The 15,029-nt window shown below is 44.6% G+C and overlaps 1 protein-coding gene across 4 annotated transcripts in view; it reads right to left on the reverse strand.

The window, feature by feature from the left end:
• Nucleotides 1-15,029, reverse strand: part of LOC105559770 (unconventional myosin-XVIIIa-like) — a 56,677-nt gene that overhangs the window by 15,446 nt on the left and 26,202 nt on the right. For 3 of the 4 annotated variants that reach the window (XM_012008331.1, XM_012008330.1, XM_012008332.1), the window contains 11 exons: nucleotides 13,110-13,298; nucleotides 12,794-12,970; nucleotides 12,390-12,590; nucleotides 12,156-12,308; nucleotides 11,486-12,069; nucleotides 11,053-11,235; nucleotides 10,634-10,896; nucleotides 10,386-10,548; nucleotides 10,114-10,288; nucleotides 9,516-9,674; nucleotides 8,397-8,612 (listed from right to left, as the gene is read on the reverse strand). In XM_012008331.1, coding sequence (XP_011863721.1) covers nucleotides 8,397-8,612; nucleotides 9,516-9,674; nucleotides 10,114-10,288; nucleotides 10,386-10,548; nucleotides 10,634-10,896; nucleotides 11,053-11,235; nucleotides 11,486-12,069; nucleotides 12,156-12,308; nucleotides 12,390-12,590; nucleotides 12,794-12,970; nucleotides 13,110-13,298 — 2,463 coding nt within the window. Of the gene's footprint in view, nucleotides 1-8,396; nucleotides 8,613-9,515; nucleotides 9,675-9,767; nucleotides 9,851-10,113; nucleotides 10,289-10,385; nucleotides 10,549-10,633; nucleotides 10,897-11,052; nucleotides 11,236-11,485; nucleotides 12,070-12,155; nucleotides 12,309-12,389; nucleotides 12,591-12,793; nucleotides 12,971-13,109; nucleotides 13,299-15,029 lie in introns of those variants that run through there. The other variant, XM_012008336.1, reaches the window with a different exon arrangement.

Genomic DNA, 15,029 nt, shown 5'->3' on the forward strand with positions numbered 1-15,029 from the left:
TGCGCGTCGCACGTCTGATTTCATCGTGGTGTGATTTTCTTTAACCGCCAATTATCTCTTAGAAAGTTATCTTCATCTTCGGTTCAGGAAACATTTCGATAAAAATAATGGAAAAATGTCACAAGTGCGGTATCTAATATGATTTCAAACCTATTGACCTAATAATTCGGCCGTAAACATTATACGTATCAATATACATGTGCGATATTTTATGCTAATCTTATCGTATCATTGGGAAAGTAGATGATAATTAGAAAATTATGTCGCAAAACACTTCAACCCACAGGCGTACGGAAAGTGAAAAAGAATCCGTTCGCGTTGTATTTACGGCCAACGTCTGATTTAATCACAGTATAATGTTCTTAACGAGCAATTAGTTGACTAGAAAGTAGATCTAGATCCGTTTCGTAAATGCGGCCCGTTCCGCGCGCCTGCGAACGCGAGCCTTATCAGAAGGACATCGAGCACCTACGCGCGATAAGCCGGGCCAATTAACGGTTGGATGCCGCTGCCTTGCAAACGCGTTTCTTCTCAGGGACCAAAAGAAAAGCACGAGGAAGTTACGTCTAGCTTGTCGCAATTAACCGCGGGGTGGGCAGAAATAAGGGGAATCTGACCCCGAGTCGGGGGCTCCCGCAAACGACGTCGAGGTTGCAGCGTTGCTGAAGAACGCGGTATGCAGCGTTTCCGCTTTCCGACAAAGGGAAAATAGAGCCGTGTGAAACACGCGACGGCGCGACGCGCCCGCGAGTGCGAAACACGCGCTCGACATTCAAACCGCAGCCGCTGTAGCCCCTCTTTGGTCACACCCTTTTGTTTCTGATATTCGGCGAATCGCGCGAGGGAGCAGTTAGTATGGGCGCTTTGGTGGGGTTCCCTTTGATTTTTATAAATTCGTATGACTTTTTTCATAAAAAAATATCACTTAATGCATTATTGATCAAATGCCTGGATATAATATGTGATATTGTCAAGTCTCAACGAGCTGTCTCGAAATATTGTATCTCTTGACTTTACTAATAAGTATTTGCTCCCAAAGGTCGGTGACCTTGTATACTCAATAGCACATTTGAATCCTTGTGACATTTATTATGTTCATCTCGTTTTTTGTTAAGATCTACTTTTTTTCTATAAAATAGTATTAATCCCCAAAGTGCTTCTGCGAGCGATCGGCCCATAACGCCTATCCCAGTGAACACCAATAGTTACATAACATCAATATTATAATTCCCTACTTAACAATGTAAATGTAATATTGATGTTATGTAACTGTTACTTGGTGCTTACTGAAATGTTAAAAAATACAACGTTAACATGTTTTTCTTTATTTTATTTGATCGGCGACCGGGTCTGAAATTTCGCGTACCGATAGACGAAATCTACAACTACAACGTACTTAACAACGTCAGTATTTTCTTGACCATACCTGGCATCTTTTAATAATACAGAAAATTTATTGCGAAAAATATTACCTCAGCCAGGGTTTGAACCTGGACCTCTCTACACTCCAGGCGGGCGTCTCACCAATTCGACCACCGAGGGCATATGATAAGGTGGTCCAGGTTCAAACCCTGGCTGAGGTAATATTTTTCGCAATAAATTTTCTGTATTATTAAAAGATGCCAGGTATGGTCAAGAAAATACTGACGTTGTTAATTACCGCTGGCGACACTGAAGAATTCTAATTGGTTGATTACAGTGTACTTGAATTTCCATTTTTTCTACTTTTGGTCGGTTTATGCAGGAGCCACCTTAAATTAGCTGTAATCTCGAGAAGCTATAAAAGCTTTAGAATAACGAATGCAAGGATGATATAATTACTGTCGGAAAGACTTCAAACTTGCTGTAGATTTTCGTAAATTTTCTGAAAAATAGAAAAAAAGAAGATAACGAGTACGACGTATCATACAAGTATTAGAATGAAATTTCGGGAGACTTGTTGAGAGATAACGTAGTCATATAGTGTCCGTGATGGCGGATTCAATTTGCTACTCCTGCGCATTAAAGCGCCGATCGTGGGTGGCGGCGAGGCAGGATAGATTCCGCGATCTCGATCTGGCTCGTTGCCGGGATTGTCGTGCGAACCTGACCTAGGCGCGCAAGCGCCTTGTTGGATAACTAATCGCGTTTCCCCATCGGTGTGCGTCGCGATTAGCAGGCTGCTGTCATTAAAATCCCTTAGCACTACTAAGTGCAAATTGATCGTCGGTTAAACTACGCTCTGGAGCACCGTGAGATTTGTATGCACGTCCATCTTGTCTTTTGCCGCAATTTACAGCAGTCAAGATACGTTGCGGTACATAAATATAATAGATCTATGTATCTCCTGTATCGCGATAGCAAAAGGCTGGGAAACTTTCATCTTTATGGTGTGGCCCTGTCGGCATTACTTCAGCCAGATCCATTTTAAATGTCACATGCGGAATAACTTGTAGATTTATTTAAACGAATTGGACTGTTTTTAACTACAATCTAACACGTGCGATCTCTGATGTTTCAGCCGACTAATCCGCTCGTAGTTGAATTAGCCTTCGCTAATTTAGATCACGTTGTAACACGATCGTTACGTGAATAATAAGGATCATTAATTGTACAGTACTTGCTCGGAAGAATCAATATTCTAATGAAGTTCAGGCACGCTCGCGCCGTTTCCACTTGGCGCCTCGCGAAATTACTTGGCATACCGATCGCTCGAAATGCGAGACACGCAGCGATCGAAGGCACGCGCGTTCAGCAACGGTCCGCACTTCCGCCGTGGAAACGTTGGCGCCGAATATTTCGGTAACCATGACGTTAAAACGGACACGATCGACTTGAATAACGCTACGTCCGAAAATACATTGATGTCTATCGTAAAATCCACGGCCCGGTTATTACCTCGGGCAGAAATTAGACGAGAGACGCGTTTGGAAAAATGGCATTTTTTGAGAGGGTGGATACGTAGGGACGATAATGAGTCAAAAAGAGAAGGGATCGAGGACGAGCTTAGAAACGGAAAACGTAGTTCATCGTGATTGCAAGGCTCGCCGCGAACGACGGCGGGAAATTACAGCCCCCACGAGAAGGGAAAATAAGATATATTACGAACCAGATATACCGGAAAGAGCTGAGCTTGATGCAACGATGTTGCGTCGAGCATATTAATTCGCGGACTCGCGTAGTGGAGACCACCGAGCTTCTTCGCCTCGCGTGAAGAGGAATCGGCTGCTACGCGATGCAGCGGAGGGACTATCGAGACGGAAGCGGAGTTACCGTTTCCTCAGGCGGGGTATGCAACTCCGGGAAAGACATGGAAAAACCTCGTTCTCCCGGTCATTCCGGATTTTTTTTTTGGTTTTCGCTCGCATGGCGATACAACGCCGCGAGCAGACCAGACGATTGCGCTGGGAATGACGGGAAACGGAGGCGGCCGCGGCATCGGCAGGGAAAGACGGGACGTAGACACCCTCTAAAATGACGGAAGATTCGTTTGACGGTCGTGTAATTTGCACATCGTAATTATAACGTTCCAGGAAATGTCACCTCCGCGCGAACGTCGTTATGTCACGGATAGAGTAATGCGTGTAATTTAATCCTCACGTCGTATTATTTTAGATACCCAACAGCTTCCGTGTCTCCGCGCGAGGTTTCCGCCGGCAGAGATTTTATTTCTCCAGCAATTAGGACGTTTTCTTCTAAGAAGCTTTCGTAAAATCTCTCGGTTACGTGCGGGGATCTCTTTTTAAAGTTGCATCTCGTGCAGGTGCATTTAGGTGGGAAGAAATGAAAGGCCGAATGAGATGTAAGGAGGCTGATATCTTCGCGGTGCAAAACCGCAAATGGATTGGCGGGCATGGCGAACCAGTAAGGACCAGTACGGCAATTTGTATGTGGGCCACGAGAAAGTCACAAACGCGCTTTTTTTTTCGGGATATATTCGCGGTCGAACAATCGTACGATACTGGTTTCGTTTTTATGGGTCCGGTTGTTGTTTTTACAAGAAGAAGCGCAGTTTCGGAATCGGAGGAATGCGAGGGGGAAACCGCTGACCAAAATCTACCGTACACCAATGCCCACTAATGCCCAGTGGGCATTATTTTATCTTATTTTATCTTTATAATGCTCCAGCAACGCCTAATGCCCCAAACTAATGCCTAAAAGTGCCCCAAAAATGCCTAGTAATGCCTAGTAATGCCCAGTAATGCCGCAAATCTGTACACCACAATGCCCTCAGCGGTTTTCCCCCTCGGAGGAAAGTGACGAAGGTAATGTGGAGCCTCATAGATCCCACCCGCGGTAAAATTCTGGGGAACGTATTCGTCCACCGCTGAGAAAATTCGCGACGTGGACATCGCGCAAGAGGCCGGGGTGTATTGTGAATCGCTCGCGAAGCATCGGATATTATAGATCAGGCAACTAAATTACGGCGACTCGCCCGATGCGCAACTTGGCATGACGTCGATAGTCTGCAGCTGTTTCGATTAAGCTTCTGCGGAATCAGGAAGCGCCGATACACGCGTGCGCATCCATTTGAAATGACTGCGCGATGACTTTCCACTTGGATTACAAAACGTAGGTTGCGCGAGAGAAATGGTAGCGCGTAAGACCTTTATTATGAAAGATGAAGATGACTTCGGCCGCTGCATCGTCAACATTTAATTCGCATTTCTTTCGGCATGCAGCGTGACCATGAATTCGCTTTACGCCGAGATACCTAATGTATCCTCGAGCGGGCTTTCAAATAGACTTATTTGTAACTTGATGTCTAACATTGATGCTTCTTCTCATTTTTTTTTCGATAGACGAGCTCGTGACTCAATCTCTCTTTTTGTGGAACGTGCGATTTCTGGAATACTTCATATCGGCGCTATCTAATTTAAACTCCAAGATACTGCACGCTTATAGGCATCCATTAATTTAAATTTCTTCTGTAAGGTTTCGTTCGATGGCTTACTTAGAATCTAAATTCTGCCCGTGAATATGCAATTATCGACAAATATCATCGCATAAGTGAGAAGCCTATGATATCTAACTTTCTGTACTGGTTTATGAGTTTTAACAATTTTATAAAGTTTAGAATATGAAAACTAAACGATGATTTTCTATATAAATAAATATTCTTAACTAGCGCCATTGGATCACTTCTCCAAATAACGTATTTAATATTGAACATTAATATATTTAAGTTAGTAAGCATAGAGGGGCAATAAGAGCCAAACGCTAGGTGTTGGGTGCGGATGTAATATTAGATTTAATGTTTAATATAGCTGAACAAGTCACTTGTTCTAATATTACATCCGCACCCAACACCTAGCGTTTGGCTCTTATTGCCCCTCTATGCTTACCTTAAATGTTTATCAACAGAGCCCTAGTGATATACTTATTAATGTATTTCTTCAATTTGCGTGCTTGGCAAATGTTTTAACTACGAAAAACAAGTGGTCGAAAGTGTTGCTCGCTACCCGATTCTTTAGGACAGACGGGGCGGATTTCGCGTAGTGGCGATAGAGGTGAAACGCGGCATCAGACAAGGCCAAGGTAAAGGTAAAAGGTGAAGGAGGGGCACGGGGAATGCGAGACTGGAAGAGAAACGATGCGCGGCGAGCCGCGCAAAAGTCAACGAACCTAAATCGGCGTATACGCGATAATACACGTGAGCCGCGAACGATTTCCTCCGTAAATTTCGATAAGCGTAGTTCAGGCTACATTTCTAATCGCGAAAGTGTGTATTTTAGCGAAACGGCACAGGGTCCCGATGTCTTCGAGACGGTACGTCTTCTGCGAAGTGACCTCCCCTTAAATAGTGATGTAATCTAGAGAAATTAACGCACTCTTTGGGCATCACGTGAGTCGATTTTACAAATATGATCGCAGCTTGAATCCCACTGAAGTGGCAATCTGACTTACATCTCTCGCAATTGAAAATCTCGAAAGCTCGGGAAGAATGGTCGCATCTATGTAACGTATGCATGGGTATACGTCATAGAGAACCTCGCTGGACTACTGCTGCGTCTGCTTTATCACAGACAGAGGTAAACGACCGCCGCATAACTTACAGCGCGACGAGCCGCTCGCGAATAAACGGAGTTAACGGTTGATCGTCTCGTATAAGAGATACATGCAGAATCAGTTTTAGGTATCGCTTTGTGCCCGTTTCGCGCGACGGCCGTCACGCCGTGCACTCCACCTTCGTGAAATAATATCGCAAGTCACTGTTGTGACACGGTCCCCTATTAAACAGCATTCATACGTCAATAATGATATAACGTAAAACGCACGGGGCGTATTTTTTAAGGATTCCCCAACACAATACCGACCGCGACTGCGCGCGATGGCTCGAACTCTCGTGCAGAAGCGAACTTTAAATTCACCCGACGTACAGTGAAACGTTGCAGTGCGCGACGATCTCGTTCCGAGGCCATTTTCCAGATGATAGATTTTTCCGTCGACACGTGTTCATGAATAACGTACGGCGGGAAGCGGGACAGGTGATCCCGCGAAATCGGAGCCGTGAGTCTCGGAGCAGCGAATTTGAGGCTCGCCGACGCGAACGGAGAAAGAAATCTCGACCGACATCGTTCTCTCAAGGGGGAAGTGGTGCATTCGGATCGCGTGCCAAGTGCGTTTGCCAGTATGTCGCTTAATCCATGCGTAAAATTTACATAAAGCCTGCCTTACGGCGCGCTGCAAGCTACGAACGTTGCGAAGTGAAAGCCGCGAAGCTCCGCCGGCGAAGCTGGTTTTGCATGTCTCGCACAGCTGGTGAAATGCACAAACAGGCAGCTTCTGGTCCTTTCCCGTAAAAATGCACGAACCTAACAGGTGCGACGAGATACTGTTACCCCACTGCCGATCGGACGGCAAATATTTACTTTCCATAGCACTTCGGCGCATAAGTAAGAGAAATTTATGCGACGACAATTATTATATTAATCTTTTTTCAATTATAACTTGATAAAATCTTAAGAGTAATTTTTCCGAAAGTTTTATCGTGAAACGTTTCTATGCAACGTTGATAGCGGTGCTTTCTTCTAACGCAAAGAAAATGGTTAACGAAAAGGCTGCTTTTGATTGCGTCCCCGATGCACGTGCACGAGTCGAGTACAGAGAAATCGCTCGAAATCAGTTTACGGTGAAGGGGTGTGCGAGTGAATATTCCGAGTTTGCGGCACCTGTCGGACAGAATACGATCTGACGGCACGTCATCGACCTGTGGAAAGCGTCTTCCGCGGGCGAAACTACCGAAAGAATAAATGCATGCGACCCCGTTGAACCCCACCTCTCTCGCGAGCTTCCTTTCCTCCTGTTTTAAATTCTCCTCCCGGCGTTACATTCAGCCTGACAGGAAACATGATATCTTCATACTCCTCGTTAACAGTCGATCTTCTGAAATAATCTAATAATCTAACAATAAATGTAATTATCAGATGAGGAATTACAGCCGAGATCGAAGCGGATTCTTATTCCAATTTAAAAGTCGCGACGTCGCGTTTCTTTTTTTTTAAGCAGAAACGTGGCTTTTTTGAAAGGGTGACGTATCTCTCTGTTATATTCTTGAGCGAGCCGTAGGTCCGAACGTTTAGTCATGCTCCGCAGAACGGATGCTGATGGGCTCCCGCGAGCGACGATGCTCGCTCGTCTTCGTGACGAGAACAATTATCGTCTCGCGGAAGCGTCGCGTCGGCCGCGATGATTTGCACAACGCCCGTGGACGGCCGTCATTTTCCCTTCTGAATTCCATTAACGACTTCTTGGCCGGTCAGCGAAAGTGCGTTGACACGTCTCGAGCTGCGAGACGAAAGCGCTTTTCTGCGCCGTAAAACGACGTCGCTTCTTCTTCACCGCGCCCAAGAAAAATCAGCGGCTACTTGCGCTTGGTACGTTGTAAAAATTTACAAGCCTCTCGGGTCGTAAAACTATTAGAAAGCGGGTATTGTACTCCCGCGGTCGGAAAAAAACGGCCGTGTGCGCGCGGCATACGGGACGTCACGATTTCGTGAATAATAAGACGCCAAGATTACGAGGTACGGGCACATCATGGCTCTCTAACAGCCCTCAAGTGTTATGTGTATAGCTCGTTAACGTACCACTCCTCGTCATTATCCGACATAAGTGTTTGATAAATTATTTATCAGTCTCCACTCGACCTTATTTTACCGCGATCCTCTCGTATTAAATAACTTTAATCACACACTCGGGTCGTATTTTCATTTTTCCTCAGCGGTCCCGTGTACTCGGCACACGAAGCGACACTTCTTGATAAATTTTCCAACAAACTTTCTCGCCGCAGATATTGTTCGATGCAGATTCCGCGGGTGATTAATGAACGCTTTCGCTGTTTTTGATAGCGCCCGTCTACTTTCTAGTTCATGTTAGAAGTCAGAGCTACGCGTGTTCTCCAAGAAATGTTTACTCACCTGGCTTTGACCGACTCGGTAGGACGCGGGGTCGACGTCGACGGTGAGCAGCATGTCTTCCACGGCGCGGCGTTCATCGGTCACGGGACTTCCGGGCCGTGCGTTGACGTCGCTTGACAGCAGCCCGAATCGACGTCTGAACTCACCTAATGACATATGCTTCGGGAATCCAACCTTGTGTAGGCGGACAGCGTCGATTATCTGACTCCCGCGAATCTGTACAAGCATGTTGGAATATGCATTGGGCATTAGATCATTTCTAAAAAAAAGAAGGCAATTCAAATACTAGTGAAATTAATCCTTTGCGTCTCAGTCATTTTGCTGCGAAACTGTGTAATTTTTTTGCCGCCATTTTAAACTTTTTGCGACTGTAATGTATGCAAATATTGTAATTGAATGTTTGCATTATTTTTAAAAATATGAGATAGCAGGTAATATTATTCGTATTATAATTTTTTATTTTTTATACACAATTGACAATTATTTATAAGTAAGTATAACATATTTTTCTTATATTGGACTGCAAAGGGTTAATCAAACTTTAGAAAAAAGCGACGTCAGTGTTTCGAAAGTACTTTCGACGTGAAACTGGTGTTTTTTAAAATTATTTTATAACATTTTATCGACACGACTAGCTACAGAATCCTCTTTATTCTATACTATATTTCGACCATGGGTGTTGGTCCTTATCAAGTATTCGACTCTCAAATTATCTATCGACTGTAATATATGTGCTGACTACGCGCGCCATCAGTTCAGATAAATGTGTGTCATATAATAAAAAGTGAAACTATCGTAATGAAAAACATGTCACATGTACGTTCCAGTCGGCAAACATTAGACTCATGCTTGCTGACTGGATGCCGAGTTGATTATATACTGATTATATACTGATAAGAGTCAAAACCCATGGTCAAACTGTAGTACTAAATAAGAACAGGTTTGTGCGACCAAACCTGGCAAAGGTTTATTAATCAAATTTACAATATAGTATTGAAATATAGTATATCGAATTTATTATATGAAAAAGATTCTATAACCAGTCTTGTCAAGTTAATCATTTACTGGCGAATTAAAGGCATTGTTCCTTTTTATAACCTTCTTTAATAATAACTTTACCTGAGATCGCAGAAGAGGCACATTAATGACGCTGTCCTCGCTCTGATTCGATTTCACGGAGAGGAGACTCTTATTGTCCGTACAGCCGGCGTTATGTTGAGGCAAAAGGCAGTGCACAAACTTGACGCGAGTTCTGCGTAATGTTTCCACCAGGCCATCCTGGAGACAATTAACGCCTGTACTTTGCCGCTTAATGTGTCAGAGTCGTATAAATACACTGAGATAAATAAAGAATCATTCTATTGTTCTTACTAGATAGAGAGCGAGAAAGAGAAAAATCAGCAACGGCACAAGGTAGTATGCGAACGTGGTAACGCAGATTTCACCGAACATTTTCAGCGAGTATCTCGCTCAGGGCGAAGGTCAATTCGCGTTAAACCTAGCTTGTACGTCTGTGCGGCCTTGCGATAATGTTTTATGGAACACGCGATAATTGTCTGATCTTTGACACCGCGTCGACCAATCGCAAATAGCGGCAAGGGAATGGGTCTACTATCGATGCCGCGAAAATTTCAAGAACGATCCGAGAATAATTTCGAAATTTCGCTAGTAAAGGTGCAAAAATTCAAATTGCCACCAGAAAAGAATCGGTACTCACCACAGTGAATTTCACTTGTAGACAAACGTTCTTTCTTTTTACGGCCGTGAATGTCCTTCGTATGCTCGACGCTCGCCTCAAGGATTGCGAGCCTTCGAGTCCCGGTATAGAACTGCATAGAGCACCGGAAACCCCAGCACCCCGAGCACTTACGAACAACATGCTCACGTGTTCTCTAGAATCATTTAATAATATAAAAATATAACAACGTAATTTATTCAATTTATTAATTAATTATTGAAGGGCGTGGATAAACTAGACTGCAATGTTACCTTGTACTTTCCTGAAGTATCGTAATGGCACTCTTGGCGACAGGATTCTCGCGTGTAGCCCTAAGCCAACCGGTCGCGGTATAAAGCACAGGATTCGTTCCCAGTAGGTGTTGCAAAACGAATTGATTGTTACCCGGCGCTTTACGCAACAGCATTTGGTGATCTGCAACAGCAATATGTCTCGTTTATGATTGTTCTCATATATACAATTCATAATTGAGGTATAAATGTCGGAATATAAATTTTACCCCGGTCTCCGTAATGAGAAAATAGTCGATCGAGGAAGGTTTCGTCACTGCCGCCAGGACATACGGTCTCCTCGTCCAGTAGCCACAGTAATCCTTTTCGTTCCATCTGCCTGCTGCCGCTAAGATCGCTTTGACTAGTTCGCAACATCGTCGCGCTTTGCGAGCTTCCGCGATCCAGGAGAGAAACCAAACCTTGAGGCGATCCAATGCCTTCCTCGTCATAATCGTCCTCGTAATCCACGTCGATGCCTTCCTGGACGTATCTGATAAATTTTCACAAATTACATAGCCGTGATATTCATGTAGTAATAAATATAAAGAGTATTCGAGAATTAATCTAACGCCACATGAATAATACAGGCTCCGATTTCGTTTAGGAAAAAAAAATTGGAATTAAAAAATGTCCTCATATTTCGTACCTATCCTTTGGGGCTACCAACGTAGTGTGATGAAACAGTAACTGCAGGCGTTCCTGCAGATAATTGTGGCAAAGATCCTCGAAGGTTGCACCGGTTTGTCGACCGCACGAGGCAGGATTTTGAAAACCAGGCGAATCGCACAGCAGCAGAGATGAGACTGTATGTACAGCGGATGATATGGATCTAAAAAATGAGTGGAGTATTACTAATACGATATTGATCAAGAGTAGAGATGCTAACGAAGAGTATAATAACGTTGTGCAATTTGATTTATGATTTATCATCGATACTATTGAAACTCTCGAGAAGATATCTCAAAAGTCAGATCAGTCTTCATGTTTTTAAATAATGTATGAAATGTAATGTGAAGAAATATTTCATGGCATTCGAGAAAATTATCCAACGAGCAAGATGAGTCCAGCGATCCATTTACTTGTTAATAAGAGCCGCGACGCAATGGAAGACCTCCGAGTAAAGTCCGACTAGAAGTCCCTCCAGCGCGTCAAGCCCCATTACGTCCTTGCCCTGTTCCGTCGGGCTGGGCGTCCTCAGAGCCGGTCTCGGGGTGCTCGGTGTTCCGGCACCCCCTCCGTTCGTGGAGAACACTATTCGACTCAGTTCCTCCACCGTTGTGCCCAGCAGATTGCCGGCCTTCTCCGCGCACTCGACTCTCGCGAACTGCCACCTGCTCTGCGAGCTGGTGCCGGCTTTCACTGCGCCGGCACAGCTCAAATGATAAATGCCAGCCAGCACCAGCCAAATGACTTTCTCGTCAGCCTCGGAGATGCCGAGTATCCTGAACGCGGCGACGATACGGTTAAACTCGACCATAGCCCGCTGTTTGTCCTCGTGCTTCTGCAGAGGCGTGACGAAGGGATTGTTTTCGGCGACTAGATTTGTGAGGTGTAACTCTTTTCTCAGCGCACCCTCCGCGCCCGCGAGTAGACGGTAAACGGCGTGAAACGTCGGGTCGCCGTTTGCTCGTCGGCCTATCCTCGACTTCTCCAGGAGCAGTACCTTGTGGAAAAGAACAATAGAATGTCATTTGTTTCACGACGTGAGAAAAGAACGGACGGCACGAGGCGAAAATGTATTCTTCTCACTTGTAGAGAGGCCGATGCGATTTGACCCGACTGATCAAAATCGAGGCTGAAGAGCTGCGTGAAACGCGTCGCATTCGAATTCATATGCGTTCTACTATTCCCGAAAGCCTCAAGGACCGTGAATAGCGCGTTCAACTTCTCGATCGTCAATATCTGTAAGAAGAAACGATGTTCGCTTAGAAACGATCTGTATGGAAAATATTAACACCGCAGTGTTTCCACGCCTTTACTCGCCTTATTAACTGTGCCAGCAGCCAGCACGAGATAATGAAGGGCGTGTTTGAAGTTCGTAGTTTTCCCCGCTCCACTACGCCCGAGGAAAACCAGAGAATGGTCCCTGCGTGTCGCCAGCATTCCTCTGTAAGCCGACTGCGCTATGGCATAAATGTGCGGCGGCATGTCCTCGCTTTTGCAACCTCGGAACATGTGCGCGACCTAAAACAAGGAGCGGAAAGAATTTCAATTTTAGATAAGAATCCTAAGTGAAAATCTAACGCGAACGTTTACTGAAACGGACCGATAATATGTCTGTCAATTCCTCCGCACAATAATACACCACTTAATAATTTAATATAAATGGAATTGTTACATCTTTGAGAAGTGGTACAAGTTTACGTGAACTTTCAGCGCGGCCTTGCCTTTTCAGAATAAATTGCCAATGGCGCGACCGGATTGATAACGATCATGCTGTCTCCCGCGTACGTGTGTATCAGGTTACTGGCGTAACGTTGCCGCAGCGTGTGGAGAACGGATGATTCATTCAGAAAACGCAGCTGAGAGAGTTCCTCGGCTTTATCGAACTGAGGTGGATTGGCCTAAACAGATGCAAACAACGATAAGTTATAATGATACATGTAAGATATACGACGGTCGAATCGTTTAGCTTGATTGCTTAATAAACATGCGTAGCAAGCGCGCAGTCAAGAGCTAATTGCGGGATATAAATCATAGTACCTTCTCTACATCTTCCTCGTCCACGAGCAACTCTTCTCCGGAGGTGGTCAATCGGATCCTCAGTTTTCCTGTGTCGGGATCGGCGGTACCGCATCTTGTAGCCGGAGTAAAACCTCCGCGATGCAATAACCAGACTCTCTCGGAAGTCAACCATGCTTGTTCCTGCGCCAGATGCTCTTCCGACCGCGCCTGTACAATATTAAAAAGAAACAAGCATATTAGCGCACGCGAATTGTCTACACATATAATGCGTTCTCTAAGAAGGGGCAAAGGAATGATGCTTCTTACATGGAATCGAGATTTGCCACAACGAAAATGCAGAGCTGTGCGAGCCATGCGAAAAACTCATAATCTTTCGTAATTCAATGAGTAAGTTTCTCTTTCTTCAAGTGGAACTGAAAGCTGTAAAATATTACTAGCTTTTCAATTCTCCGGTGTATTTTATTCAAGAGAAGATTCAAGTTACGTTAATTGAATTGTCTGCGTTCTTTGAGTGTCTTCGCAGTCACGCGAGCTCCGCGGCTCTTTTTTCCACGGCGCGAAACGATCGATTATGCTGGTCGCGAGCTTTATCGAAGTTTCCCCGCTGGCAGTTTACTAGCCTAGCGAGGACAGCTCACACCTACACGATTAAGTTGAATCGGCGGCGTCCTCGACGATCTCGCTACCGGCGGCAGTCAGTCGCGGTGAATCGTTATGAAACGTCTTATTGCGTGGCTGCGCGGCGTATTACGACTACAGACGAACGGACCTGCGTACCATTAACTGCGGCTACTCATTAACATCCAAATGGCATTCGCTCGATCCTTTCTATTTCTATCTTCCCTCATTTCATGTGTCCTTCTATCCCTCTTCAAGACTGACTATTCTCTCGACGGCGTAGGAAATGAGCTATCGTCAATTCGTCATCTCATATTGAAGCAACATCTACCGTTAACTCTTTCACGATTAAATTATTTTTGTTTACTTTTTTTTTTCATGGGACACTAGCATCCCGAGGAACGAGACAGGCAAAAGATGTGAATGGGACTTATATGTTCCAGTGGTTATGAAAGAATTAAAATACAAACTTTATTGGATGATGTAGAAATCTCTTTAAGTTGTCAGTAATAGATAACAATAATCAAGTTTTTTAGTCGACATTACAACCGGCTAGGATTAGCCGGCTAGTCGACACTAGCCGGTTAATGTCGACTAAATAGCTTGATTGTTGTTTATTAGATGATATTGGCGATTTGTACCGACAGCTATCAGTAGTTATGCAGCGTGTTCTATGATTTATTATTTATAATCACCGGGACACTGACTGAAATTATATAATCGTTTAGGCGGTTTGTTTGCGTATTAGATTCGCACGGAAAAGTTAAATGTGTCCCGCGGCTCTGTTCTCTTTGAACCCGTGAATCACCGAGTCGGTGCAGCTGCGAGTTCTCGCGTATCGATTTCCGCATCGAGCACAACGGTGACTCGTGTGGCTCCACCAGGTAAGGAAGACAGACAGTGAGTTTCCTGGTACATACATTACTATGTATCAGGCCTCGGGTCTCATTGGTAGCGCACAACGCGTCATTGTTTCACGAATACGCGGCAAACGCCGCTCCTTCAAAGGCCTAAACGAGCGGATTGTTTGAATATTACGAGTTTGCCCTTTAAACGCGTTTCACGCGCTCTCACGCGATGACAATTTGCCAGAAATTTCCTGGATTCTCCGAAGGCGCATATTACGTTGAAGATGAAGCTTTAGCCTCCAATCGCGAGATTGCACGGAACATCTCAATTCGTTTTATCGAAATTAATAGTTGGGTAGAGAACGACGTGATTCCTAAGGCAATTTAACAGAAGAAAAATTCCCTGTATTATCGCGAAACTTTACGCATTTCGTAAGAATAGGGTCTTAAAGTAATTTTAGATAACCTTGTC

This window comes from Vollenhovia emeryi, unplaced genomic scaffold, assembly GCF_000949405.1.
Source record: "Vollenhovia emeryi isolate VEMERY1.0 unplaced genomic scaffold, V.emery_V1.0 DF939255.1, whole genome shotgun sequence".
NCBI classification, from domain to species: Eukaryota; Metazoa; Arthropoda; class Insecta; order Hymenoptera; family Formicidae; genus Vollenhovia; species Vollenhovia emeryi.